The 26514-nt window shown below is 59.4% G+C and overlaps 1 protein-coding gene across 1 annotated transcript; it reads right to left on the bottom strand.

Annotated features, from left to right (window-relative positions):
* Positions 1 to 295: 295 nt before the first annotated feature.
* ATP1A2 (ATPase Na+/K+ transporting subunit alpha 2) lies at positions 296 to 24027 on the bottom strand. The gene is made up of 23 exons (XM_045876701.3): positions 23884 to 24027; positions 19296 to 19400; positions 19057 to 19116; positions 17512 to 17715; positions 16911 to 17024; positions 16518 to 16652; positions 15708 to 15825; positions 13668 to 13936; positions 12627 to 12825; positions 12413 to 12522; positions 12125 to 12259; positions 11291 to 11480; positions 10991 to 11166; positions 7619 to 7755; positions 7002 to 7152; positions 6748 to 6916; positions 6381 to 6535; positions 6018 to 6141; positions 5696 to 5841; positions 5366 to 5496; positions 3280 to 3381; positions 3091 to 3182; positions 296 to 2213 (listed from the first exon to the last, which is right to left on the bottom strand). Exons 1-23 carry the CDS (start codon positions 23893 to 23895, stop codon positions 2185 to 2187), a joined length of 3063 nt encoding a protein of 1020 aa, XP_045732657.1. The 5' UTR covers positions 23896 to 24027; the 3' UTR covers positions 296 to 2184.
* Between the last annotated feature and the right edge of the window lie 2487 nt (positions 24028 to 26514).

Here is a 26514-nt window from a genome sequence, read left to right as displayed (position 1 = left end):
CTCATCGGTCCTTCTCTGTTCTGAACAGACCTTTGTGGCTCTCGGGGGTAGGCTCCCCCTTGAGGAAGGAGGCCTCTACTCTATCTTCTTCCAGATCATTTTGCAGACTCACTTCTTCCCCTCTGGGTTTCTCCCCCCGACATCGTCTGCCCCCAGATTGTTCCCAACCTCTCCCCATCTCCTTGCCGTTCTTTGCTGCTTGCTCCACGAGCCGAGTCTTGCCATAGCATACTCTCAATACCACAGTTGGGAGGGAGGTAAGTATTCAGTCTAGAAATCTGAATTATGGAAGGGCTTTCTTTTTCATAAAGAAAGGCAACTTTATTATTTTCAAGTACATACGTAGTACCTCAAACTAATGTCTTACAAAAGGTCACCAGGTAAAGGTCTTGCAAATGTTTCTTTAACAAACACATGAGAACTGACGATGATGAGCCCATGCATACGCTACTTCTACATAGATATTCCTGAAGTGCTTCAGAAGTATTGTTTTAGGTAGACTACATATGCCATCCCTAGCAATGTGGTTTATGCTTTTAATTTGCTAAATGAATGCTGTTTTTTCATTGATTGGGCAAAGAGGCTTTGTCCACAGTCAACAAGTCTCAAATTAATCAGGCCCAAATTAATATGGTTTTCCATTTAGGTTTCCGAGCCCAAAGCAACGACTCACTTATTTTTAAGGTACTTCTGATAAAGTAAAGTTCCAGTGTAGGGAAGTGAGAGCCCGCGGGAGCTCGTTCACGGGCCTCCTTCTTTTCTGCCTTAGGTCTTCGGGTTTCCCTAGGTAGGGCTCTCACTTGGCCCATCTGGGTGTCTCTACAGGAACTTCCCAGTTGCCTTCTAGGCCAGGCTTACAGAAGGAGCAGAGCTGCCTGCAGAGCAAAACTGTTAGGTGGGAGCACGTAAAGGAAGGCAAAGCATCTCCCCTAGGAACCTGAAACCAACTCTCAGTCTTGGAAAGCGGGAAGGCGGGGGGATGATCACTAACGTGAAAGGCGTTTGCCTGGGAGGAACAGCCCTCCTAACGTCTGCTCTCTCATTGTCCAGAGGGTGTGGCCAGTCTCCTGACCTAAGCTGATTCTGCATGCATGGGCGACAGAAAGGTTCCGGGGACTTCCTCCACCTTGGTTCCAGTGGATGGCCAGGCAATTCCTGGAATGACGCCGGTTCATCAGGATGGGCACAAAGGAGAAAGGGGTGGCAGGGCCAGGGAATGAACTGGGACCCATCCCTCTGGGAACAAGTTGAGACTTCGAGGACTTAGCTTTCTGGAGGGCCGGGTGTTACCAGGCGCAAGGGACCAAGAGCGCTGGAGCCTCTGTGACACCTGGGCCTCGTGGCCCAGAGGACACAAAGCAGGGTCGTGGGGACTGCCTGCTGCAGGGGTGTGGGGTCCCCGTGGAGCTCCTGGGTCACTCTGGCCTGCCTTTGTCGCTACTCTGATGACATCTGGATTTGGTCTGCTGGCAGGAAGCTCTAAAAGGGCAGGACCCAGGGCTGGAGACCACACATCAGCTGTCCTGTCCTTGGCACACTCCTCCCCGGCTCCCGTTACCGTGTCCATCCTCGGCCTCCCACCCCCCTGCCCTCTCTCCTCTAGAGGTTCTTAACCAGCCTTGCCTGGGGATGCGTGGCTTCTGCAACCAGCTTCCCTTTCTGGCCCGACGCCTGGCACTCACCAGGAGGAACTGTGTCTCATCCTGAGGGGGAGCGGGGTCAGAGTCGGGCAGGAAGCAAAGGAGGGGTGGGATGGACAGTGGGGTAAGGCTGGAGAGATGGACATGGGTGAGATCTGAGACGGTCCCTTCCTCCCGGTAGAGACAGGTCCCTGCCTTTGGGTGTTGATCTGTTCTAGTGGGAGGTGGGTGTGCATGGGCAGACAGTGGGGGGGGGAGGCTGGGGTAACCCTCAATTCTTCAGAAAAAGTGGACAACAGGACGGAGCAGGTGGAGCAGGACCTGGGAAGGACCCTAGCATGTGGTGTGTAATCTGATTGTTCATAGTTGGGTCTGCAAGGCAATCACTCTGGGCTTATTTACCGACTCGCCCCCAAGTTAGCCTGCTGAGTGGCCTCACTGTCGCTCCCCGAACCCTCCCGCAGCACCCCCAGTCTTCTCCGCATCACCATCCCCGCACCACCTGAGGCGCCCCAGCCCCGAGCCTGGTCCTTCCTCGGACAGCTCAGTAATACGTCTCCTTCTCCACCCAGCCTGTGGGAGAGATGGGGGGGAGGGCATGTCGTGAGCTCACGGTGGGGGGAGGGGGGCAGAGATCCGACCCCTTGGGCTGGGCCATGTGTGCAGCCCAGGCCTGGTGCAGGGGCCCAGGGAAGTCCCGAGGAGGGCGAAATCAGGGTGAGAGGGAGGGGAGGAAGCCAGGGAGCTGGGACCACAGGTTAGGGGTGGGCACAGGGTGGGCTGGGTGGGGAGAGGCAGGGGCTAGGCAGGTAACAGATGACTCTGTAAAGGGGCAAACTGCCGTGGTGGCCGTGCCGAGACGTGCGTGGGGTTGACAGCTCATGATTTTTCAGAAGTCAGAAATACGGATTTTATGTGAAAGCCCCTAAGCTGTAGCTATTGGGCCAGTTACAAAACACAGCCACACAAAGGGCGGACCAAACCAAACAGTATCCACGGGCCGAATTTGGCTTGTAGGCCATTCGTTTTCAACGTCCAGTAAGGGGTCAAAAATACTTGTTGGAAAAAAAAAAAGCCAAACTTGGTCATTGCCCGGGAATCAGGAAGCCTGGGTTCTAGAGGCAGCTCTGCTCTTCCTTGCTTTATGACCCCAAGCAAATAAATTCACCTCTGCACTTCTCCGTTTCTATAAAATGTGGCAGGGTGACTAGGTGACCTGGGCCCTCCTAATTCTGTGTCCTGTGATCCAGGTGGGAGGAGGGGCCTGAGCACCACCTGTGTGTTGGGGGTCCCAGGTCTGTGGGGAAGAGGCAGGGTCAGGGCTCTGAGGACCTGGGGGCATGAGGAGAAGGAGCAAGGAGCCACAGTAGGAATGGTTTGGGTGGGGAGCCCTGGGGGGTGGCCAGGCATGGGGTGCACTGGTGGGGCACCGGGGGGCAGGGGTGCTTACCGCCGGGGTACCGTCGCAGGATGAGCTTCCGGACCTCGTCATAGAGGAAGATGAGGAGGCTGTAGGGGAAGGCGCAGAACCACCAGGTGACCCTGCACCAAACAGAAACAGGGAGAGTGTCGGGGGCACCCCAGGGTGGTCACATAAAGTGGGATCAGAAGACCAGAACCCGGGCCCTGCCACACTCACTTGAGCGGGTACATGCGGAGGGCCACCCCCATGCCGGGGCAGTAGGACAGGAAGGCCGCCAGGGCCGTCTCCTCCAGCAGCCCAAAAATCAGAATCTTGTTCCTGGAAAGGCAAAGAAAGGAGGGTAGGTGGTGTTGAATGGGGTGGGGGGTGGGGGTGGGGGTGGGGGAGATCCAGGGAGAGCCCTGGTGGCGGAAGATACCCCGGGACGGTCATAGACACCGCCCTCCGCCCTCCGTCGTCAAACACCCTCTTCTCCTGCTACGCATAACCAAAGTAGATTTCTTTACTTTTTCTGCTTACTGATCTCACCTCCGATCGCTGCCTATAACACACGTATTCCTCTATTACGTCAATGTTTCTAACGTGTTGCTGATGTGCTCTGAGGTCAACACGGGCTGCCTTCCCGAGTCGTGGGGCTGCCCTCACGCAGTGCATGCTCTTGCTACGGCTCCAGGCACGCGGTCTGTGTCAGTCCGCGTCATCTGCCCAGCAAGGCGCTCGGAGAGCCCGTGCGTGTCCTACACATTCTCAGTGTCTCCCTGGCTCTGGTCATTGGTGGTCGTAGATATTGAATAAAGGGGAGAACGTTTGTAAAGCACTTAGCAAAGAGGGAGCTGTCCACTCCCTGGAAGGTAAATGCCGGGTGTGTGTCCGTGACCTCAGAACCGAAAAGCAGGACCGAGTACGGTTCTGAGAGCAGTTGCTGGAGTCAGACAGGCAGAGTCTAGTTGGAGCTGTGCCACTTACTAGCTTTTGGTGGTAGGCACGGTTTCTGCACCTCTCTGAGCCTCGTGGTCCTTCCCTGTGAGGTGGGGTTACTACTGTATGTCATGGGGTTGCTGGGAATAGAACGGGAGATAAAGCGTGGAAAGTTCTGGAATGTGCAAAGGGCTCGGTGGGATTATTTCTCCCCCTGTTACAGCCTCACACAGTGCGTGGCTTTATGGTTTGTGCCAGCATCTCCCAAACGTGCCGCTCACTAAAGGATCCCTCCTATTCTTCTTCGATAAAGACCCCATTTTAATTGATGGTGCTCTATTTGTTGATAAGTAATGACTATCACTTCCCCATTTAAAATTGGAAATAAATACCTTCCAGCCAGAGCTGCGCGTTAGCGTGCGATCACAGCCCTTCACACTACGCTTCTGCCTCAGAGTGACACGTTAGTAAGCCTAGTGGCCCTCTGGTATGGGGCTGATTTCCATAAAGCTTTGGAACCTTGCAAACAGCATCTCTGAGCGCCCCGCCCCGGGCCCCAGGTGGGGCTGCCGCCGTTGGGGTCCTCAGGGCACCTTTCCTTTTCCACTGGCTTTGCAGAGGCCTGGGGTTAGCAGCGCTGGCGATTGTTCTAGCACTAACAGTTGTCCGCATTGCTGAGCACCGACGGGGCCCACACCCTGACCGGCCAGCCGCCCCGTGCGGTCACCGAGAGCTTGGGCGCTAGAAGCAGGCCTGGGTGAACCCTTGCAGCTGGGTGACCTCAGGCACCTCATACAACCTTTTTGGGGTCTCTGGCCCATAAAAGGAAAGTAGCACCTACCTCATGGAGCTATTGTGAGGTTCAAAGGTGTGTTTGAATCACAGCACGATGACTGGCCCGTGGTGACTCACACTCTAAGAAGGCACGAGCCTGCCCCTGAGCAGCTCCCAGCCCCCATGAGGGTAACACACCTCCACAGGGCGGGGGACAGTGCTGTCAAACTAGAGCTACCTGCACATGGTGGGGGGCACGAGGCACCTGCACTTAGGGCTCGGCAGAGGGTGGGGTGGATGTTGCTGGAGTGTGAGATGGAGGAGGGAAGGGAGGATGGGCGCAAAGAGGGAAAAAATGGGAGAGGTGTGGAAACATGAAAAGGAAGGGACAGGGAAGGAAACCTTAAAGCAGTAGATTAGGAGCAAAATTAAAACTCATCAGAAATGGTGATATGACCCCTTCCTCTCCAGACACCTATTTCAGACGGCCGGGCAGGTGCAATCTGATGCTCTCTCCTCCCAGCTGTGGGCCAGGGCGAGGGGGCCCGTGGGGGGGTGCAGGCTCCCAGAGCGCTCTCTGCCAGGGGTGGGGGGGCGGGGGGGCACTCACTTCATGCCCTGCTGGAAGACTGAGTTGCGCCGGGTCTTGCAGATGATGAGGTCGGCCCACTGCACGACCACAATGCTGGCAAAGAAGGCTGTGTGGCAGGTGAACTCCACCACCTTCCGCTGCTCGTAGGTCTGCGGGGGCCGGGGAGGGGGGCAGGGAGGGCAGCATGAGAGGTGAGGGGAGGGGCGGGGGCAGCGCGCTGGGGGAACTCGTCAAACCCCGGGCACGGGGTGCCCTTAGTCCCCCGCCCCAGCTGGCCCCCCGGCCACTCCCACAGGCACCCAACCCACCCCCTCGGGCCCGGGCATCCCCCCTCGAGGCCCCACGCACCCACTCTTGCCCGTAGCTGTCCTCCAGATCGTTCATGGACCGGTCATCCCAGTCCAGGCGGATTCCCAGCAGCCTCGACGGCAGGAAACCATTCTCCGCCAGGATGACGAAGTAGGTGAAGAAGCCCCCCAGCGCCTGGATCATCCCTGGGGGGGGGGGGGGCAAAAGGCCGGCCTGGGTCAGAGGAGGCAGCAGGGTGGGACCAGCCACTCGGCCGGAGATGGATGTCCTGGCCCCTCGGGGGGCCACTGGGGCTCATCCCTCCATCAGCTGGGCAGGGACTTCTCATGGGGTCCCCCCGAGCCCCAGGGCCCCGCCGCACCGATCTGTCCGTAGGCCATGCTGATGAGCCTCTCATTCACCAGCTTGTCCGTCTGGGGGTTCCTCGGCTGTCGCTTCATGATGTCGCTCTCTGCTGCCTCGTAGGCCAAGGAGATGGCGGGGACCTGTGTGCGGGGTGAGTGGGGGGAGGAGGGCAGGGGAAGGGAGCCGACAGGTGCAGAGAACGGTCAGTGGGAAGGAATCTGTGATGGAATCCAGCACTCATTACCAAGACCCTATTATGGCCCAGGTCTCGGGCTTCTGTTCCCTCAACTGTCGCAGGCTAGCCAGCTGCCCTGGGGCTCCTCTCCTTGCCTCGGCCGCCCGCCTCCACCCCCTGCACTGCTCCAACCCCTGGCCTCACCATGTCAGTGCCCAGGTCAATGCAGAGGATGGTCACGGTGCCCAGAGGCAGGGGGATGTTGGCGATGATGAAGAGCAGGAAGGGGGTGATCTCGGGGATGTTGCTGGTCAGGGTGTACGCGATGGATTTCTTCAGGTTGTCGAAGATGAGGCGGCCTGGGGGGAGGTCCGGGGACATCAGGGACATGGGAGGCCCCCCACCCCAGCCCAAGCCCCTGGAGCGTGGCTGCCCGTGTTCCCCAGAGAGGGAGACTCTGTGTTTGAAGGAAGCCAGAGCGGGCTGCAGGTGCCTGGGATCCCGAGGTGGCCCTGCCTTGGGGCAAAGGCCCGGGAAGCGGAATGCCACTCCGGCCCGCGTGGCCCCTCACCCTCCTCCACGCCCGTGACGATGGAGGCGAAGTTGTCGTCCAGCAGGATCATGTCGGCGGCCTGCTTCGACACGTCGGAGCCCGAGATGCCCATGGCGATGCCAATGTCAGCCTTCTTCAGCGCGGGGGAGTCGTTCACGCCGTCCCCGGTCACCGCCACAATGGCCCCCTGGACGAAGCACAGCCAGAGCAGGGGAGGAAGCCCGTCGAGGCCCCGCCCGGCCCACCCCGCCGGCCGGCCCTGCTTCGCTCACCTGCCTCTGACAGCCCTCCACGATGATGAGCTTCTGCTGCGGGGACGTCCGCGCAAACACGATCTCCGTGTGGTTCTTGAGGATCTCGTCCAGCTGCTCCGCCGTCATGTCCTTCAGGTCGGAGCCGTGCACCACGCACGCCTTGGCTTCTCTGGACGGTGGGGGCAGAGGGGCTGACTCCCCGCCGCCCGCCCGCTGGCCCGCAGGGTCCCCGGGGCTGTGGTCCTCCTCGCCCTCCCTCCGTGGGCTGTGTGTCCCATCTCTCTCTTTGAGGAAGTGAGGCGACATCTTCACCCAGCACGGTCGTTGCTAGGCAACGTGCTAGTTTTCTTACACACACCTCACCCCCGTAGCCACCCTGCAGTGTAGATGCTTCCCTAAATTTGTAGTGGAGAGAACGGTGGCTCAGGACAGTAATGGGACATCTCTGAGTTTGCACAGTGAGTTGGGGGCACGGCCTGGACACACTCAGGGCTGAGGAGCCGGCCGCTGAGGTGTCACGGGTAAGGCCTGCGAAGGTCCCAGAGGAGCGATCCAAAACACCCCCCGGGGCCCTGGAGCATTCTGGGGGACAGGACGGGTTGATCGGAGACGGGGCTGTCCCATGGACGCCTCACCTGGGGTTGACCTGGCTGACGGGAATGTTGAGCCGGGCTGCAATGTCCTCCACGGTCTCGTTGCCTTCTGATATAATGCCCACACCCTTGGCGATGGCCTTGGCTGTGATGGGGTGGTCCCCGGTCACCATGATCACCTGGTAGCAAGGAGATGAGAGAAAAGAAAAGCAGTATTAACACCCCCTCCCAATCCATTCCTTTCCCAGAGTCAGAGATCCCAGCCAAAATGGTGGAACCGTGTGTGTGTGTGTGTGTGTGTGTGTATTTGAGGGGATGACAAGTTGTCCTTAGGGAGTCAGAGATACTTTGCTTCCATGGAGGAAAGCCTCCATGATGAGTAACAAACTAACAGGGGCCTCTTGAAAGAGGATCCTCAGAGATTGGATTTCATGGGCTATGGGGCTTCTCAGCTGGAAAGACCCCTCACTTACCAATGAGGGACGAAGGCTTAGAAAGGGCCCATAACTCCCTCAAGGTTACGGAGCCAGGAGTAGGACACGTTTTCTTAGTGTCCACGTGGTTGCTGCGGGCCATCCAGCCGGTCAGAGTAGGGAGGAAGGGGACATGGCCCCCCGCCCCCCAGCCTTCCACCTCCTGTTTCGCTGCCTCTGACATCCCTTCTCCATGTGGGAAGAAGGTGATTCTTGCAGAATGGATGGAGTTTGGGGGGGTGGGGGGGTGGCTGGCATCTGAGAGGTGGGTTACAAGGCTGTCTGTCATGAGCGGGGGTGGATTGGAGGCAGAGGAAGAAGCATTTGCACGTGTGGGTCTGTGGGCAAATCTCACGGATACTGAGGAGCAAGCCCCTTCAAGGCCCACTGCCTTCTCTTCCAGCCCCACCATGCCACTGAACCTGCCCCCCGAAGGCCACTTGGCCCCCCAATTGAAGACAAAAGCATCTTTGCAGTCCTCATCCTGCTTGACCCGTCTGAGTACTTGGCACTGTCCACCAGCCCCTCCTTGAAACCTGGCCCCACTTGGTCTGCAGGGACTCCATTATTCCCGGTTCCCGGCTCATTCCTTCTCGTTCCTGCCTCCTCCAGGTGGCCGCCAGGTGGAAGGGGCGGCTGAGGAGTCGGATGGTGGACCTAAGCTTGAACACCGGCCCTCCCCAGCTGTAGCACCTCAGACAAGTCTTTTCACCGAGTCTCGGCCCCAGGAGGGGACAAGCCCCACCTTCCAAGGTTGTCGTGAGGAGTGAATGGCACTAGGGGGACACTCAGTAAACGTGACCCCCCATTCCCGGGCTCTTCTCTCTCTACTTGCCCCAAGACTGGTGGCCCCGGCTTCATCCTGGCCCCCCTCCCTGATCCAGGTTCACTAGCGGGTCTTGAACGGCACTCGTGTGCTGATGAGCCTCGCTCTCTCCGGTCCTGGCCCTCTGTCCTGGGCTCTGTGCTTAGGCCAGCTGGGCTGTCTCTCCCTGGGTGTCCAGCAGGTGCTTCCAACTGAAGGTCAAAGCTGAGCTTGTCATGCGCTCCCATCACCCCACCAAGCCTGCCCTCTGCCCCCAGCTTGACACTGTCCTCTGTGCCTTCCGTCCCTTTGTCTCTGCATCTCCCTCGCTGACCATGTCCAGCTTGGTCACCATGTTCTCAAAGTGTTTCTGAGACGCGACTCCTCGCCTCCATCCCTCTGTCGCCGCCCTGGTTCAGGTCCTTGCCTGGACGAGTGCCCCACGGACTCTCTCCCTGCCTCCTCGCCTCCAGGCCTTCTCCAGATCCAGGCCCTCCTCCACCCGGGTGGCCTCCTGAAAACTGGCTCCCAGAGAGCCACAGGATGAAGCCCAAGTCAGGCATTTAGGCAAAGCCCTTCCAGCTGGCCCTGGCCCAACGTCCCAGTCTCCATCCCCAGTGTTGCTGAGCCACCCGCCCCCCACGCACCTGCACCCTACGTGCCACCTCACCACGTCAGGACACGCACTGTCCCTGACCTTGACAGTCTTCCTCGCCCTGCCTTACAAAACACTCCGGCCTTCGAGGCCCAGGTCAAATATCATGTGCTCGGTAAAACATTGTCCAGTTCTCTGAGGCAGCATTAACTGCTCCCTGCTCTGAAATCCCTGGGGTACTGTCCGCCGGCCTCCACAAGGACTCTGATCGTGGCAAGATCGTGGTCAGCCTGCCGGGCAGGAGCAAGGCTTTCCACACAGCGGGCCAGGCTTCACATACCTGACCCACCCCTTACTGGCAGGTCTATTTTGGGATAGCGACTTACCCATGCTGAGTCTCAGCTGGTTTTATTTTTAAATGGGGTTGATGACGCCTACCTCAGCGACAGGGTGATTGGGATTGAGAAATCCCTTACGTCCACACGTCTCCACACACGTGCTTTAGTGTGATAGTTAGGAAACGGCAGGCTGCCTTCGTTCAAATCCCGGCTCTACCACTTACGAGCCTGTTAACCTTTGTGCCTCAGTTTCCCTCTTCTGTTAAAAGGGACGATACCGGTGCTTACTCATCAGGCTGTTGTGGAGATTACCGGAGCTCATACAGGTTAAGTGTGAGCATAGTGCCTGATTCCTCCGACTGGCTGTTTGTATTATGACAGCGTCTGGCCCGCAGCAGGTGCTCACGACCCTAGCTATCAGATGGTTCTGTGATTGAGCGTAGAGAGCCCGTGAGCTCCAGAGGCCAGGCACCACGTCTCCTTCGTCTGAGTGTCCCCTGGCCCTCAGTGGGCGGGCAGCTCGAGCTGATGTGGTATCAGCTGAGATGCTGGGAAAAGAAGAGCCAGCCACGGCACCGTGCCTGGCCATGAGATGGGGCAAGGGGCTGGTGCAGAGGGCGTCTTGGAAACAGGAAAGTAGGCTCCAGGATGGATAGGGTTTACGTCTGTTTGTGAACTCGGGCACCTTGAACAGTGTCTGGTCCACAGGCCGTAAACAATAGGTACTTGCAGAGTGAAGGACAAGTGTGGCAGGAGCTGTCCCCGAGGAGCAACTGCACGTGGACACGAGGACCTCGGAGAGGTGTGCTTGGGGGGTGGGGTGAGGACCGGAGCCCGTTGACGGGGGGTGTGGGGAGCGAGTGGGCGCGGACAGGAGGCTGCTCATCCCACCCCCAGGGGTAGAGAGGGTGGGCACTGGTCGGGAAGGTAGGGCAACCAGCTCTCCAAGCCCCAAGCGCCAGGTGGGCTCGAGATCAGAATAGAATGAGTCGGGGAGAGGATGTGCCTGGCCGCCGACCGAAAGGGACCAGGCGAGAGCCCCAGGCAGGGCCGAACTTTCCTGCAGACGGAGGCGGCCACAAGGGGCCTGGGCATCTGCAGCGCAACAGCCCCCGCTGGCCCTCAGCCATGGGACACCCCCACAGCTGGAAGAGATGGGGGCTGAGGGGCGCTGGGGAGGGGAGGGGGAGGCCAGGCCCATACCTTGATGCCGGCGCTGCGGCACTTGCCCACGGCGTCCGGCACGGCAGCCCGGGGAGGGTCGATCATGGACATGAGCCCCACGAAGCAGAGCTTCTCCGTGGGGAAGTTCAGCTCGTCCGTGTCGAACTTGAAGCCCCGAGGAAACTTCCCAGAGGGCAGATTCAGTTGACAAAACCCTGACGCGGGCAGGAGGGAAGAGTGAGCCCAGCGTGGGGACTGCCTGGGTGCCCCCGACGCCCCTGTCCTGGGGCAGCCGCTGAGGCCCAGAGCCCCTGCTCAGCCCCACTCCCTGCCTCTCACCCAGCACACGCTCCCCCAGCCCGCCCAGCTCCATGTAGGCGTTCTGAAAGGCGTCTTGCATCTCCTTGTCCAGAGGGATCTCCTTGCCCTGCACCAGGATGGTGGAGCAGCGGTCCAGGATGCGCTCTGGGGCCCCCTTCATCACCAGCACGTGGCTCTGGGGGCTGTCTTCTCGCTCATGGATGGACAGCTGGAGAGAAGACAGGCTGTTAGGGAGGGGGCCTGCCAAGGAGACGTCCCCTGATGCACTAAGCCCCGGTCCATCAGCTACTGCCGACAGAGGGAGAGACCGTGTGTGTGTGTGTGTGTGTGTGTGTGTGTGTGTGTGAAGGGGAGTGGGGGCCTCGAAGGCCCAGCCCTGTAACCTGAGAGTCACCTGCCCATAGGACATTCATCCACCTCACCAATATTTACCAAGGTCAGTTAAGACAGGCACTGTGCTAGGGGCTGGCTGGCTCTCTCACCAGTGCCCCACCACCGTGCTGGCCTCCGCGTGTTTACACAGGACGCGGCTGAGACTGCATTCCGGGCATTGAACAGACGCCTGCAGCCTGGGGGATACCCTAAGGAAATTTCAGAGGTGGGGTTCACCCCCACAGCTGGAAGGGATGGGAGGCTGAAGCCAGAGTCTGAAAGGTGATGGGGTATAGCGAGGAGTAGAGGTCTGGAAGTTGGGGGGGTCCTTGCAACCAGACATGTAGTCACCCCGGTTTTCCTGGGGGATGAGGCAGGGCGAGGAGCGTGGCCCTCAGATGCCCCCACTCTTCCTAGGTTTTGTGCACCCCCCTCATTTCGGCCCCTTCCCCTGCTCCTGTCCCAGCACCCCAACCAGACCTGGTACTTGTTGGTGGAATTGAAAGGAATCTCCGCCACCTTGGGGTTTCTGTCCCTCATCTTCCTCACGGAGCCGCAGGATAGCTCGATGCACTTGAGCAGAGCTGACTCAGAGGCGTCGCCGGCCGTGTCCCGCTGCCAGAGGAGAATTCAGTGTCACGAGGGCCGGCGGGGGGGGGGGGGGGTGGAGGACGGAGGGAGGGGGGCCCCGAAGCCCCCGAGGCTGCGAGAGGTGGAGCTGGGCCCCGGCAAGGTGGGCAGGCCATGGAGGCGCCGCTGACCGCCTACCTTAGACACAGAGATGTTCTCCTGCCCGGCCTTGAAGACAGCACGGTTGCAGAGACCGGCGATCCGAGACAGGGCCGTCCACGTGGGAGACCGTTTGTCAAAAGTGGCCCCTGGGAGGCAGTGGGGGAGAACCAGGAGCGCGGCTCCCCGTTAGAGCCCCCGTCCACTCCCACCCTCCCCGTCCCGCCGGGGCCCCCTTGGAGTGCCCAGTCACCAGACTGATCTTCCGTGGTGTCAGCTTCGTGGATCTGGTTGTCGAACCACATGTGGGCGACGGTCATGCGGTTCTGGGTGAGGGTGCCCGTCTTGTCGGAGCAGATGGTAGAGGTGGAGCCCAGCGTCTCCACCGCCTCCAGATTCTTCACCAGGCAGTTCTTCCGCGCCATGCGCTTGGCGGTCAGGGTCAGACACACCTGGGAGAGAGAGGGGAGGAAGAAGGGCTAAGCCTGGAGCCGGAGGTGCCGTGACCTCACCCCGGACCAGGGCTCTGCCCCGCCTTCCTCAATCCCAGTCCACAAACACCGAGTAGGACCTATGTGTGGGCAGTGAATGTGTTCGATTTCAGACAAGCTGAACTGAGATCATGGGTGTGTATTCAGGTGACAAGTCCAACAGGGACTTGAAGATACATGGCCAGAGCTCCAGAGCGGGCCAGCATAGAGCTGGGCGGAGGGCTGTGCCAGTCTCTCTCCTAGACCGGGCATGAGACTGGGGGGAGATGGGCTCACTCCAGGGGGTGGCGGGGGGAGCAGAGCGCGAGGCCTGTGAATCGGGGTCGGGGGAGGAGGAGGAGACCCTGCAGGGGACAGGAGCAGAGGAGAACCAGAATAGTGACATGTCACAGTAATTGACAGAGGAGAGAATTCTAGCAGGGTGGACAGCTGTATCCGTTTCTGCAGCAGAGTTACGGAGGGGAGCTGAGAAAAGGTCACTGGGTTTGCCAGTTAGTCATCGGTGACCTTTGAGGGAGGCTTTGCAGCAAGGTTGGCCGGGACGAGCTGCAGACCGCAGTGGACCGTGTGTGGGGGGTGAGAAGGGTGGCCGGGACGAGCTCGGGCAGAGAAACCCCGTGCCGAAGCGTGGCCCTACCTGAGACTTCCAGGCTCAAACTCAGAGCCGTATAGTAAACGAGAATGTGACAGGAGATTGTAGGGGCTTGAAGGGAACAAACTGCTGAGATACAATAAGGCTCGACTGCCTTTGAGGAAAGGGTAGCAAGACCTCCCCCGGTGGCCCCTCGGCCTGAGCCACTCACGGTGACGGTGGCCAGCAGCCCCTCGGGCACATTGGCCACGATGATACCGATGAGGAAGATGACAGCCTCCAGCCAGCTGTAGCCCAGGATGAGGGAGAGCACGAAGAAAGAGACCCCCAGGAACACGGCCACGCCTGTGATCAGCTGGATGAAGTGCTCGATCTCCATGGCGATGGGCGTCCGCCCCACCTCCAGGCCCGAGGCCAGGGTGGCAATGCGGCCCATCACCGTCCGGTCACCTGTGGCGATCACGATGCCCCTGGCCGTGCCTGCAACACAGAGGGGAGCCCGGCTGCTCGGAAGAGGAAAACCACCGCGGGGTAGATGAGCCTCAGACCGGGGTCCTGCGGGCCACCCACCCGAGACTGGACCTGCCACGGAGGGCTCCCCCTGGACAGACCTCCAGGCCCGGACTTGGGCAACCACAACTCGTCCCCCCTCACACTTGGGCCCGAGGAGAGACCTTGCAAATAAACTCGGAATTCAAATCGAGGAGATGCAGGCAGTGAAATCCAAGTACTGCCTGAGGAGCTCAGTAAACTCCGTCTGCTGCTTGTTAGGATCCAAAGCATCTGATGTTACGGATTTTCCGTGTGGTCTTAAGATTTTCTCTCTCAGCGTTGGGCCTGGAGACTCCTCAGAAGAAGCCAGGCAATTGCCGAGCCTTATGTAGACACTCGGGGCGGTGGGGGCGGGGTGTGGGATGGGGGAAGGAGCACGGGTCGGGGAGCCAGGCAAACCTGGGTTTGTACCCTTGTTTGGATTCCCGCCTGGCACGGCTTTCATCGGGAAACGAGGGAGGGCTGTGGCACATTGGCTCCTGGCGCGTATTAACTGCCCAACAAATGTCCGTTCTATTCACTGCTTCTCCTTTCTCCAAAGCCAATTTCAGAGAACGCAATGTGAATATTTTACTAGGCGTTTTTACCAATTGTGGGAAATGTAGAGCAAATTTCAGAATCTCAGTACATTACGAATTTAAGATATCTAATGTGTGGTGATTTTCATTGTAACTCCAACTTGCTAGAGGAGAGGGGACACCTGGGTGAGGGGTGCCTGGGTGGCTCAGTCGGTTGAGCGTCTGACTCTTGATTTCCACTCAGGTCATGATCTTTGGGTCGTGGGATCGAGCCCCGTGGCCGGCTCCACGCTCAGTGTGGAGTCTACTTGAGATTCTCTCTCTCCCTCTCTCCCTCTGGCCCTTCCCTCCCCACATGCGCTTTCTCTCTAAAATAAATAAATAAACCTTTAAAAAAAAAATGCTCACAGAGACATAATACGCCGAGGAGAAATGGGAATCGGGAAGGGAAAGTCGTGGAGGTGGGGCACGTGGCCTCCTCTGGCCCCGGTCCCAGGCCCGAGGTTTAGCCAGACCTCTCTCCCCACCAGCTCTCTCTGTCGGCCCCTCCCGAGGAGGCCTGGCCACAGAGGGCACGGATTTCGGGTGGGCTTGGTATCCTGTGCTTACATGGTGGCAGCTCGGGGAGCTCTTGATGGCCCTCGCTCATCTCCAGAACCCAGAACAGAGATGGAGTGCACTGGGCAGCCTGAAGGGGGGGCCCCCGTGTTCACCTGGCCTGAGCCTCCCCAGCCTGGTCACTGGTCAAAGCAAGGGTGGGACAGGGAAGCAGCTAGTCCCAGAATCAGAAGACATGGGAGGAGCCAGTCAAACCAGGGACTTCTAGGAGTCAAAACGCATGTATGTGTTGTCTGGTGTGTGTGTTCGTGTCTGTGTGCCTATGTGTTGTGTGTTTTGTGCTTTGTGTTTGTGCGTGTGTATGTATGGAGGTCTTGGCCCAGGGTCCGAAGGCGTTGGGATCTGCTCAGTCTCGGCATAGACAGAAAATAGATCTCCCTGTGGGGAGGTAACTTCCGCAGAGTCAGGCCACCCCAGCCAGTAGTATTCAGGGCCCCCTGGTCCCTCAGTCCCCTCCCAAGTTAGCACAACCACAGCCCCCAGGCCTGTCTGGGGGTTCAGGATTTAGACTCTTGCTTCAGTCGGGGCTGGGGTGGGGAGCTCCCAACTGGCCAACTTCTCACCTTCCACACAGTTGGTAGAGAAGAAGCAGATGTTGCGGGTCTCCAGGGGGTTCTCATGGGTGAACTCGGGGGAGCGGGTCTGGGGCTCTGACTCGCCCGTTAGGGATGAGTTATCCACCTGAGGAGGAAGCAGGTGTGTGGTCACCAGATGGGCAGTCACATGGGTGCACACACAGTTGTCCCCCGGCTCCGACCACACTCCCCCTCCATGACATAAGGGACAAAATTACACTTGTGCTCATCACGCATTTATAGCATTACGCAGCTATTGTCCCTGTCCTAGTTTGGCATCCTGGCTCTCACCGACTTCTTATGTGACCTTGGGCTGGTTACTTAACCAACGCAACCACCATTTGCTCATCTGTAAAACGGGGAATGTAAGGGGCATCTCAGCATTATACAGCCCTGGGGGTGGGGGGATGCCTCTAACCCGAGAGCCCAAGAAAACGGTGCCGTCTCGGGTTGCGCATGGTGCCATCGGTGACCACGTATGACAGCACCGCACAATGACACTGTTCTTGCCGAGTGACATCAGACAGCTATGTGGATGCGTGACGAGCATCCGACACACGGTGACACCCACTACCGATTGCCGTGAAGCGGCTATCAGAGACGTCCCGGGCCACAGGGCACGCCCAGCACACAGACACGAGGGGGCGATCCATAAACACTACATGGGAGACGAGGTTGGGCGGGGCGGTGTGGGGGCAGGCATTGATATTGGACCTGGGCCTCCCAAACGTCCCCCCTCTCACTGGGCCCCTCCCAGCTCTGTAGGGCCGGCCGGCTGCTCTGGCATGGCCCACTCGCCTTGCAGCCATGAGAAGAGATGATCCGGAGGTCTGCCGGCACGCGGTCCCCTCCCTTCACCTCCACCAGATCTCCCACCACCACCTCCTCTGCGTTGATCTGCATCTTCTCTCCTTCCCGCACCACAAGGGCTTGCTGGGGGGTGGGAGGGGGGCGGGCATTTCGTGAAGGACTCGTCCTTTTGCCACCTTCCTCCGCGGCTGGCCTCCCACCTCTCCCAACGCTCCAGGGGGACCCCGTGCACCCCAGGCAATACAACTAGGTCCCGGCGTGGAGAGCGGGAGGGTCGTTTCTGCCCACACCTCCATCTCAGAGCACAAGGAGCTCAGGAGAAGGAGCTGGGCTTCCCCAGAAACCTTGTGCCCCGGCCTGGAGCCCCACCCGGCTGTCTACCTGAGGCACCATGTTCTTGAAGGAATCCATGATCTTGGAGCTCTTGGCCTCCTGATAGTAGGAGAAGCAGCCGGTGACGATGACCACAGCTGCCAGCACCACGCCCAGATAGAGCTGGGAAGGAGAAAGGGTTGAGGCCCCTGCTCTTCTCCCAACCTTGGAGGGGCGGCTGCCCCTCAGACGGCATTCGGGGGCTTTGTCTGGGACTGGGGGTGACAGTGGCAGAGGAGAGCCCTTCTCCCCAACCTCCCCCTCAGTCTCCTGAGAAAGGGAAGGGGCAGGGGAAATCGCAGGGAGTTCCCAGGACTGGGACTTCTTTAGGGCATGAAGCCCCACAGATCCAGACAAGCCCACTTAGGTGTGAAGGGACAGGGAGGGTCTGTCTCATTCGGGAGTGTGTGTGTGTGTGTGTGTGTGTGCATGTGCGTGTTGGGAGGTGTTTATAGATATACAGAGGAGCCTCGTCCCTTCACAGCCTAAAGAGCAGAGGGGCCTGTGGGGCTGTGACGGGAGGCTCCTGCCTCCTGCCCCCACTGTACTGGGATCCGGGGTTGGAGGACAGAGTGGCGGGCCGGTGCAGGGCTCAGGCACGCCTGCTCACGTTGTCGTTGGATGGTTCATCCTCCATGGCAGCCTGGATGCCGTAGGCCAGGAAGCAGAGGATGGCCCCGATCCACAGCAGGATGGAGAAGCCCCCGAAAAGCTGGCGACAGAACTTGACCCACTCAGGGGTTGTCGGGGGCGGGGTGAGGGCATTGGGCCCATCCCGAGCCAGAATGTCCTGGGCCCGCTGGTTGGTGAGGCCCTGAGAGAGGCAGGGAGAGGAGCGTGAGCGCGTCTCCGGAGCCGTCCGCTCCTCACTGCTTCCCACCAGCTCCTTGGCAGGGGAACAATGTCCATGTGGAGAGAAAAACCCCACCTGGTAGGAAGGGGTAGGGGGACCATCGGGAGAGACCACACAGAGGAGGTGGCATTTGCCACGGGTGTTGGGGGCCTTGAAGGCTGAGGAAGATGCAGAGTGTGACCCCACCTGTGGTCGTCCTTGGGTTGAGACCCCTGTGGGTTAGGACCCCAGGATCTCCCCCAGTGGCAGCCTGGATAAGGCTCCCTGGAAAGACATTCCTCTTTTCAGCAAGAATTCAAGAAGAGGCCACCACGATGGACCTTCAGTGTCTCACAGCTTTGGTAACCGTCTGTCACCTTCCCCAGAGAGCCTGGCCTGGGCGTGGTTCAGATGTCCCCGCGGAGCCCACACCTGGTGGTAGAGCTACAGTCCGCGTGGCGCATGGGGATGCTGGACCACGTTCTTTTCTAGACTTGGAGCTCCTCGAGGGCAGAGGTCACTTAATTATCTTTCTGTCTGTGCACTCATTTATTTAATAAATGTGTATCGAATGCCTATTACATGCTGGGCTCTGTTGCCAGCTCTAGGGATCCAGAGGAGGACAAGACCCACGAAGTCCGCGCCTCCTGGAGCTTATGACCCGGTGATGTGACACACGATACGTAGATGTCACTGCCAGATCACTAAGAAAAGTAGAGTACGGTGAAGGAATGGGGGGCAGAGAAATTTCAAAAGGGAAGTCAGGGAGGGCCTGCAGGAGGAGGCGTGCACCCACTACGGTTTTGCTTGGTACTGCTTTATTTTTCGAAACGATGGGCTTGGTAACCTGACTGTGCCACTTCCTATTTATTTCTGTGACATTGGGAAGCTCGCCCGCCTCGCCGAGGCTCCCTGCTGTGACGGACAGGTGTAAGACAGCCACGTCGCAGGTCTCGTGAGGGTCAGGAAGCGCACGTAAAGCACCCATCACTGCATAGCACGCACAGTGGGGCTACCGTGAGAGCGGGGGGGTTACCTCACCGTTTTGCAGGTGTCACTTCCCTGGGATGTGTATCACTGGAGCTGCCTGGGGCAGGGGAAAAGCTCTGCCTGGAGGCCCCCCAGGCCTGGCGTCCAGGTACACAGGAAGAGTTATTATCTAGGAAGCAGGGGATCTGGGTTCTAGGCCTGGCTCTGCCCCAGCTAGTCGCGCGTCTGGGGGCCTCAGTTTCCTCACGGGTACAGAGGGCGGGATTGCCCACCCAGGCGCTGCGTGGGCTCTCTCAGGTCTTAGGCACCCTCCCTGACGGCCTCTCCACTCACCTTGGATAGGTCCACTTGGTATTTGCGGCCCAGCTCATCCAAGGACAGCTTGTGGTCGTCCTGGGGAGGGAAGTCGAGTTACTCTGGGGTGGAGGCTGGGCGCTGCCTCTAGAACGCGTGTGAGGGCCGAGGGGCATGGGCTGAGGCAAGGGGCACGGGAGCGGCGGCCTGGCTTCTCCGAGTGTGCTGGGCTGTGGGGACCCCGTTTCCATGAGCCGCTGGGCAGGCAGTACCCTCACCATGGCCACCTCCTTCTTCAGCTCATCCAGTTCCTTCTCCTTCTGCTTCTTCTTGCCGCCCCCATTCTCTGCAGTGGTGGCTGCAGGTGAGTATTCACGGCCGGCCTGCGAGGGTGGGAAGGGAGAAGCCCGAGAGTCAGGGAGGCTGGAGACTGGAGCCTCTATTCCCACGGACAGGCCAGGAAGGCAGGCACTGCGCTGGGGGTGGTGGATGCAAAGGCAGTGACGGTCCCAGGGGAGGAGAGGGTGGAGGGCGGAGGGGACTCCACGCCCTCAGTTTGCAAACTAGTCGCAGGGCCACGGGCTCTACGTTGGAATGTCAGGGAAGGCCAAGGGGCTCAGGATTCAGGACCCCACTCTTGGCTATTTATGGCTGGGCTTCTGCTAAGATTTTGCTTGTTGAGAAAACCCTGCCGCTAAATACTAAACAGAACAAAACCTTCAAAAACCACCATCCTACACTATTTAGAATTCTGAAGGGCGGTGGGGCCAGGGTTGGGGGCCGGCTTGAAGTAGAAGCACCTGTAGGAATGGCTTTGTCCCCAAACCGTGGCCACTTAGAGAGGAGTAGAGACAGCTGGGAATCTGGGGGAGGAAGGGTCTCTGGGGAGTCAGGGGTCAGGGCAGGGCAGGGTGCCCTTCTTGTTGGCCAGCCTGCCTGCTCCCGGGCAAGGGGCAATTTGCACAACTTGAGGCCCCAAGGCACAACTGGGTAAGAAGGCAACGGGGCCCCATTTGTCTAAAGCATAAGGACATGTCTCTGAGAATACTAAGATGTGTGTCTTCTCAGGTCCTGGCATTCCTGGGGCCTCTGGTGAAATCAGGTGAACATCTTCCCTGGAGCCTCGTGAGGCCCTGCAATTCCCTTCCTCGCCTCAGCCTGTGGTCTCCTCACCACCGCCAGGCTGCCAGGGGCCACAGGGGACCTCTGGGGAGCAGGGTGGGAAATTCCTCCTTCCACGGGGTGGGGGTGCCGCTGGCTGGGGTGCTGCGGGAGGAGCGGTTGGAGAGGGCCTGGGGGGCCACGACAGAGCCTTCTCACTCCCTCTCCCGCCCCCCACCCCCTCAGGGCGTCGCGTCCTTGTCAGCGATGGGCTGGATTTCTGTCCCTAAGGCCGTGTGCGGCTTTCAGGAGCCAGCTTCTCCACACTGTGGTGTGATTCAGTTTTTCATGAAGACTGGACACCTAGGGGCGCCCGGGGGGGTGCAGTCGGTTAAGTGTCGGACTCTTGGTTTCGGCTCAGGTCATGATCTCAGGGTCGTGAGATTGAGCCCCACGTGGGGCTCCACACTTAGCATGGAGTCTACTTAAGACTCTCTCTCCCTCTGCCGCTCCCCCCTAAAATCAATCAATAAACCTTAAAAAAAAAAAAGACTGGACACCTGGATGGGATCTACAGCCAATGTGTTTGTCCTTTTTTACAGGATAGTGTGCATTTTTTAAAAGTAGACTTTTCTTTTAAAGACGGTTTTAGGCTCACAGCAAAATTGAGCAGAAAGTACAGAGTTCTCATACCGCCCCCCCCCCGCCCTCATATGTCAATCCCACTGTCAACATCCCCTCCAGAGTGGTGCATTGGTTGCAATCACGAACCGACACTGATGCATCATTATCACCCGAAGTCCATAGTTGCCATAAGGGCTCCCTCGTGGTGGTGTCCACTCCACGGATTTGGACAAACACACGCATACTGGCTCGTACCTATTATGACACCATCCAAAGTGCTTTCACTGCCAGAGAAATCTGTGCTCTGGGATAATGCATTTTTTTCCCATCAAAGAGTCAGGCGCAATCCCAGGAATGTGGCAGTTGCCCTCATCTTACGAGATCATGAGTCCAGCACCTGGAGAGGTCTGACCAGTGAGATCAGGAACAGGGCGGGGGACTCAGTGAGGGTTGGACACCGTTGTCTCCTAGACACTAAACCTTGCATTTGTTCCCTAGGGAGCACCCACGAATCAAGTATATCTTTGGCTTCCTGAAGGCTGATCATCTTGGGGAGACTGAAGTAGCCCAACTGAAGGAATGGAGGAGGGCTCACGGGAAGGTCTCCATCTCCCCCCAGCCAGGAGACCTAAGAAGGCTCCTTTAATCGGATAGATTGAAATGCTTTGGGTTCACCAAGTCTCTCGTTGGTGGAACAGAACTGCGGAACGGATGAAAAGCCCCAAAGGGACCAGAGGCAAGAAATCAGGCCAGATCGGCTCCAAGGTGACCCTCCAGAGCTTCAGGGGCAGGAACGGGGCCTGGGCATACCAAGGCAGGGGGCGGCTGGGGCTGGGGCAGAGGAGCAGAGCCCAGAGAATTTCTGTACATTCGACATGAACTAAAGTTTGTGAAAATTAGAACCAAATCGCCAGCCCGTGTGCTTGGGGGAGGTTGCACCGTGGCCGACTGAGCAGCTCCACACGGCATCCCTTCCCCTGAGCACCCACCCTGTTCTCCCCAAGGCGGGCGCAGAGCTCGGGACACACTGCCCCTTCCCCCTCTTGTCCTGGCAAGGATCTCAGGCTCTGCAGCCAGGAGCCTGCGGAGATTTGGGGCGAGCGGGCTGCCCAGGCAAGAAAGAAAGAGAGGAAGCAAGGACCCCCCCCTCCACGGCCCCCCCCCAACCACGAGTCCCCCTCTCCGGGTCTTGAATGCTGAAGGAGAACAGAGAGTTCTTTCTGAGAGAGCCAGAGGCTGGGAACGGGGCGGGGGGGGGCAGCTGGAAATCAGCCACGCTCCCCCCACCACAGCCTCGTGGTGGCAGCTGGAGCGGGTTGGGCTCCCTCCCACCAGAGCCGTCCCTTCCCCCAGCTCTCACGCTGCCCTTCGCGGCCACAGGGTGCAGGGTGACAGTTGGGCCGAGCTTTGTAGTGCAGATGTAGGGGAAAGAGACAGAGATGGAATGAACCCTCGCAGGGGTGCAGCGGGGGGTGCTTTCCCTTTCCAGGGCTCTCCTGGTAGGTCGAACTCCAAGCTCCGACCCTAAGACCCCTAATTTTCCCCAGCCTCTCCATCCAAGCAGAACCAGATCCGCTCCCTAACCTGCTGTTGCTTGCACACAGCCACTGGGGTGGGGGTCAGGGGGCTTCGGGGCTGCTGGGGGGAGAAGAGGAGACCCAGGCAGTTGGGGTCCCTCAAAGAAGTAAAGGTCAAATTGCTTCCCAAGCAGGACCTCGTGAGCTGGGCCTCCCCGGTTCTGAGGTGGAGCAGGACCCCTGGTTCTCGGCACTCGGGGTGGGGGCTGGTGGAGGGCAGCCTGGCCTCTCCTCCGAGTCCCGCACAGCAGAACAAGAGATGCCAGCGTTCGGCTGAGGGCCCTAAGATGGCCTGTCTTCCCAGGGGTGGGACTTCTTCCTTCGTGAAGCCCACACGCAGACCTCACTCACCCACACGCAGGGACATCTGTCTCCCCCATGCTGGAGGGCCTGGATGCTCCCAGATGTGCCTGCCCAGGCACACCCAGGTGCTCACCCAGGAGCATCTGTATCGGCCCCGGCCTGTGGAGAACACGTGTGTTGCAGGCACATGAGCGCGCGTGCACACAAACACACACACACACCGGTCCTATTTATAGCTTCTGCCACAGCGCAGAACCCTGGTGTCCAAGCTCGGAGTTTTCCCAGCTGCTAAACACAGTGCAATAACACGTCCCTGCCTGACCCCTTCCTGGGCCCAGAAGCTCCCCCACAGCTCCCCACAGGCACCCCTTTGCTCAGCACCCTCCCGGCGCTCCCCAGACCCTTTGCCTCAGCCAGCATTCCACAAAAGGAAAGCAATCAGGCGCAGTGTGTAAGGGCTTGGGTGACTTTTCTCCATATGGACATTTCATTTCCAAGAATTCAGAGCCTGTCCCTGCCCTCCCCTCCCCACCCCCCCCAATCCACGGTTGTTAATCTTCCCCTTGGCATTCCCAGGGCTGCAGAATGCCCGGGCAGGGGCGGCCTGAGGGGGTGCAGACAGCTCTCGCCAGCCTCTGGGAAAGTGCTCACAGCCCAGGGCCACGGAGGATGGCAGTGCGGCCAGGGCGTCGGGAGAGGCGCTGGGCTGGGGCTGGGGGGGCACATTGCTCTTCTGCCCCACAGCCCTCCCGGCTGCCGGCACTCAGGGACCCGAAAGCTGGTGTCAGAACTGCTTGGCGACTTGGGAGCCATGCCCCGTGGCCTCTCCAACCTTAAACTGGACCCCCATCTTCTCGGGCTGGGACTGCCACAGGAATGGATTTTTCGGGGGGTGGCACAGGCGGGGAGCATTAACAGTGCCAAGCCCCCTTCAGCTGGCACGCTCAGAGGTGCCGTGAGAGAGGGTCTGTCTAGGATGTGGGAGACACAGGGATAGAGATGCAGGGTAGGGTGGAGGGCTGTGGGGCTCGTCCTGGGGAGTGGGGAAGCAGAGTGCCTGTGGGCACCTGAGTGCCGTGCACCTGTGGACCGAGCAAGCATTTGTAGCTGGGAGACTATCAGTCCAAGTTCACGCTGCCCCATAGCCTGGCTTCTGTCTGCCCCTCCCTCCCCACCCCATCCTTCTCTCCCACAGCCTCCCTCACCCTCCAAAGAGCCCTCCTCCTCCCTACAGAGTGACCCCTCTCTTTGGGATACTCACCCCACGGCCCATCTTGGGGCAGGGTGGCTGAGGGGACCTGGACTGGACAGGTCACCGGGAGGATCCCCAGCCCACACCTCTGGTCTGGGATGGCCAGAGACCCCAGCAAACAGACAGAGCCGGCAGCAAGCAACAGGGTAGCTTTAAATAGGTCCCTCTCCCCCTCTCCCCCGCCTTCCCCTCCTCTCCCCTCGGGAAAGAAACGTTTGTTGAAACAGGATCCCTGAGGACTCCTCCCCTCCCGCCCGTTAAGCAACAGGCGGGTGGACCATGGACAGTCCATTTGTCCTGCTGTGTGTTCCCCTCGGCTCCCCCCATCCTCCCCTGGCCCCTGGCGGCCACGACTAAGAGAGGCAAGCAGCAAGGCTGGGGCTGGAACTGTGCCCCTTGGGGACAGGCTGAGGGGGAACAGTCCCCACAGCATCCTGGGATGCCAGGGGCCATGTGGTCCCACTCTTTCTCTTGTTTTCCTGTTGGAGAAACTGAGGCCCAGAGAGACAAACCACTTGAATGGAAAAAACAGAACCAGAATTCAGGGCTCCTGACTCCCAACCTCCCTGAGAAAGAAGTAGAGACTGTTCCCTCTATGTAGAGATTGTGGGGACACAGAAATCGGGGAAAGTAGTCAGCCTTGGAACCCAGGGCCTCCCTTGTATAAGACGCACCCCAGAAGGGGGCTCAGGAGACAGCACGAAGTCTGGAGACGGAGGGGGAAAGGGTCTCCGCAAGCCCTCCAGCTGAAGAAGCCTTTCCTGAGTTTGAGAACATGACTCCGGGGGTGGGGCAGGGAGGTGGCTGGGGGAGGGACAGGCAAGCAGGGAGACAGCCCTGGAGCCAGCCCAGCCGACGTCCATGCTGATATGGCTCTGGTCGTGTTCACCCCTTGTTACCGAGTGGACACGCAACTCCCGTACTCTCTGTTGAGGGGCCCCAGGCTGGCTCCATGCCTGTGGTTGGCAGGTGGCTGGGGAGAAGCCAAAGAGAGGAAGCTGCAGTTCTCAGAGGTATATGGAGGTCAACGTTATAGCAAGTGCCAGGCCCGGGAACCAGAAAGGAGGTGGTTGCCTCCTTCTTCCAGTGGTGAGGGGAAGGCTAGCCAATCTGCAGCATGCAGGCCCGAGGTTAGACCGTAGATGCAGGTCCGAGGTTAGACCGAAGAGAGGTCTCTCTGCAGTGAAGCCCCAGAGAAGCTGGAAGAAGTCCCTGGGAGTGGGGAGGGGGCCTCAGGGCTGGAAGCGGCATCTGTAACCATCTACCAGCTGGAAACAGGGGTAGAGAAGAGCTGGAACAGGACCATTTAATAAAAGGGCCAAAGCATGAGGGGCAAAGAGGGGAAGGGGAGACCAGCAGGGGCAGAGAGAGAAGAAAACTCCTGCCCCCGCCATCTGGGAGCAGTAGGAGGACAGGATTCTCCTGGAGTGTCCCCATTTCTCTGGGCACAGAGATGGAGTGGAGGGAAGCCAGTGCAGTGGGGATAGGTCTGAGATCCCTGAGCCCCAAGAAGCTAGGAGGAAAGGAAGGGGGAGATGAGGCCTGAGGTGCCCGCTTACTGGGCCGGTCCTCTTGGGCCCCGGAGGGAACTCCCTACAGAGGGATTATCGACCTCTCCAGCAAATCCACTCTCAGGGCACAGGGCTCAGGCCTGAATTCCCCAAATAACTGGCCCCCTCCTGCGCTTGGGATTTTCCATTCCAGGGATCCGGAAGGTCACATCCCGCTTCCGCCCTCCTTCTCCTCTTGGGTTACAGCTGGAGGGATGGGCAGGATGGGGCAGACACCTTGTGTCCCTGGGCCCTTGACATTGAATTTGAGCCTGGGGGAGGCCAGGCAGTGTGGGGGAGCAATAAGGGAAAAGCAGATCCCAGTCCAAGCCCTGGTGTGGACAGGAGAGAGAGAGAAGCCGACGAAGACATGGCACGAAGGCCTGTGGTTGGACATTAGGAGAGACGGCCCAGGGAAGAAGTCCCTGCAGGAATAGCCCGCAGGTGGCTGGGTCGCACAGCAGCAGGGTGGACCCAAGGGCAGCCTTGCCCTGGGCTGGGAGGGGGGGGCGGTGAGAGTGCCACCCGGGGCGTAGGGGGCTCCTGTTCCTTAGTTCCGGGCTTGGAATCTCTTCCCTGTGCCCCACAATCTCCAGGGTGCGAGGTGAGATGGGGAGAGAAAGCCAGCCCAGAGCCCGCGGGCATGTGGGTCTCAGGCACCCGGCCCTCAGTTCTCGCTCCCCCACTCTCACCCCCGCCGGCACCGCCCAGTGCTGCCCAGTCCGTCCAAGGCCCTGGCTCTGGTCCCGTGGCCAGGCCCATACCGGAAAGGACTGTGCCCTCGCTCTGCGCATCCAGCCTGGTGGCGGCTCTGGCCATACCTGGCACTGGGACTGGAGTGCGGTCCCAAGGGCGATGCTGTGCACACATTTGGGGCTCAGACAAAAGAAAGGCTGGACAGGACACCCCGGGGCCCATTCCTTGCCCAAACGTCCCTGACCATCCTCCCCGCCTGGGCGAGAGGCCCTGGGCGTCTACCTCCTTCTGCTCCAGCGTGGACCTCAGATCCAGGACATCAGTGGGGTGTGCACTCCTGGTCCCTTGATCTGGGGCCTGGGCTGGGCCAGTGCCTGTGAAGAGAGCCAGCGGC

This window comes from Mirounga angustirostris, unplaced genomic scaffold, assembly GCF_029215605.1.
Source record: "Mirounga angustirostris isolate CCGP_5_RB_7025 unplaced genomic scaffold, mMirAng1.0.hap1 SCAF_6, whole genome shotgun sequence".
Taxonomy (NCBI): domain Eukaryota; kingdom Metazoa; phylum Chordata; class Mammalia; order Carnivora; family Phocidae; genus Mirounga; species Mirounga angustirostris.
This window is presented reverse-complemented; position numbering and strand designations above follow the sequence as displayed.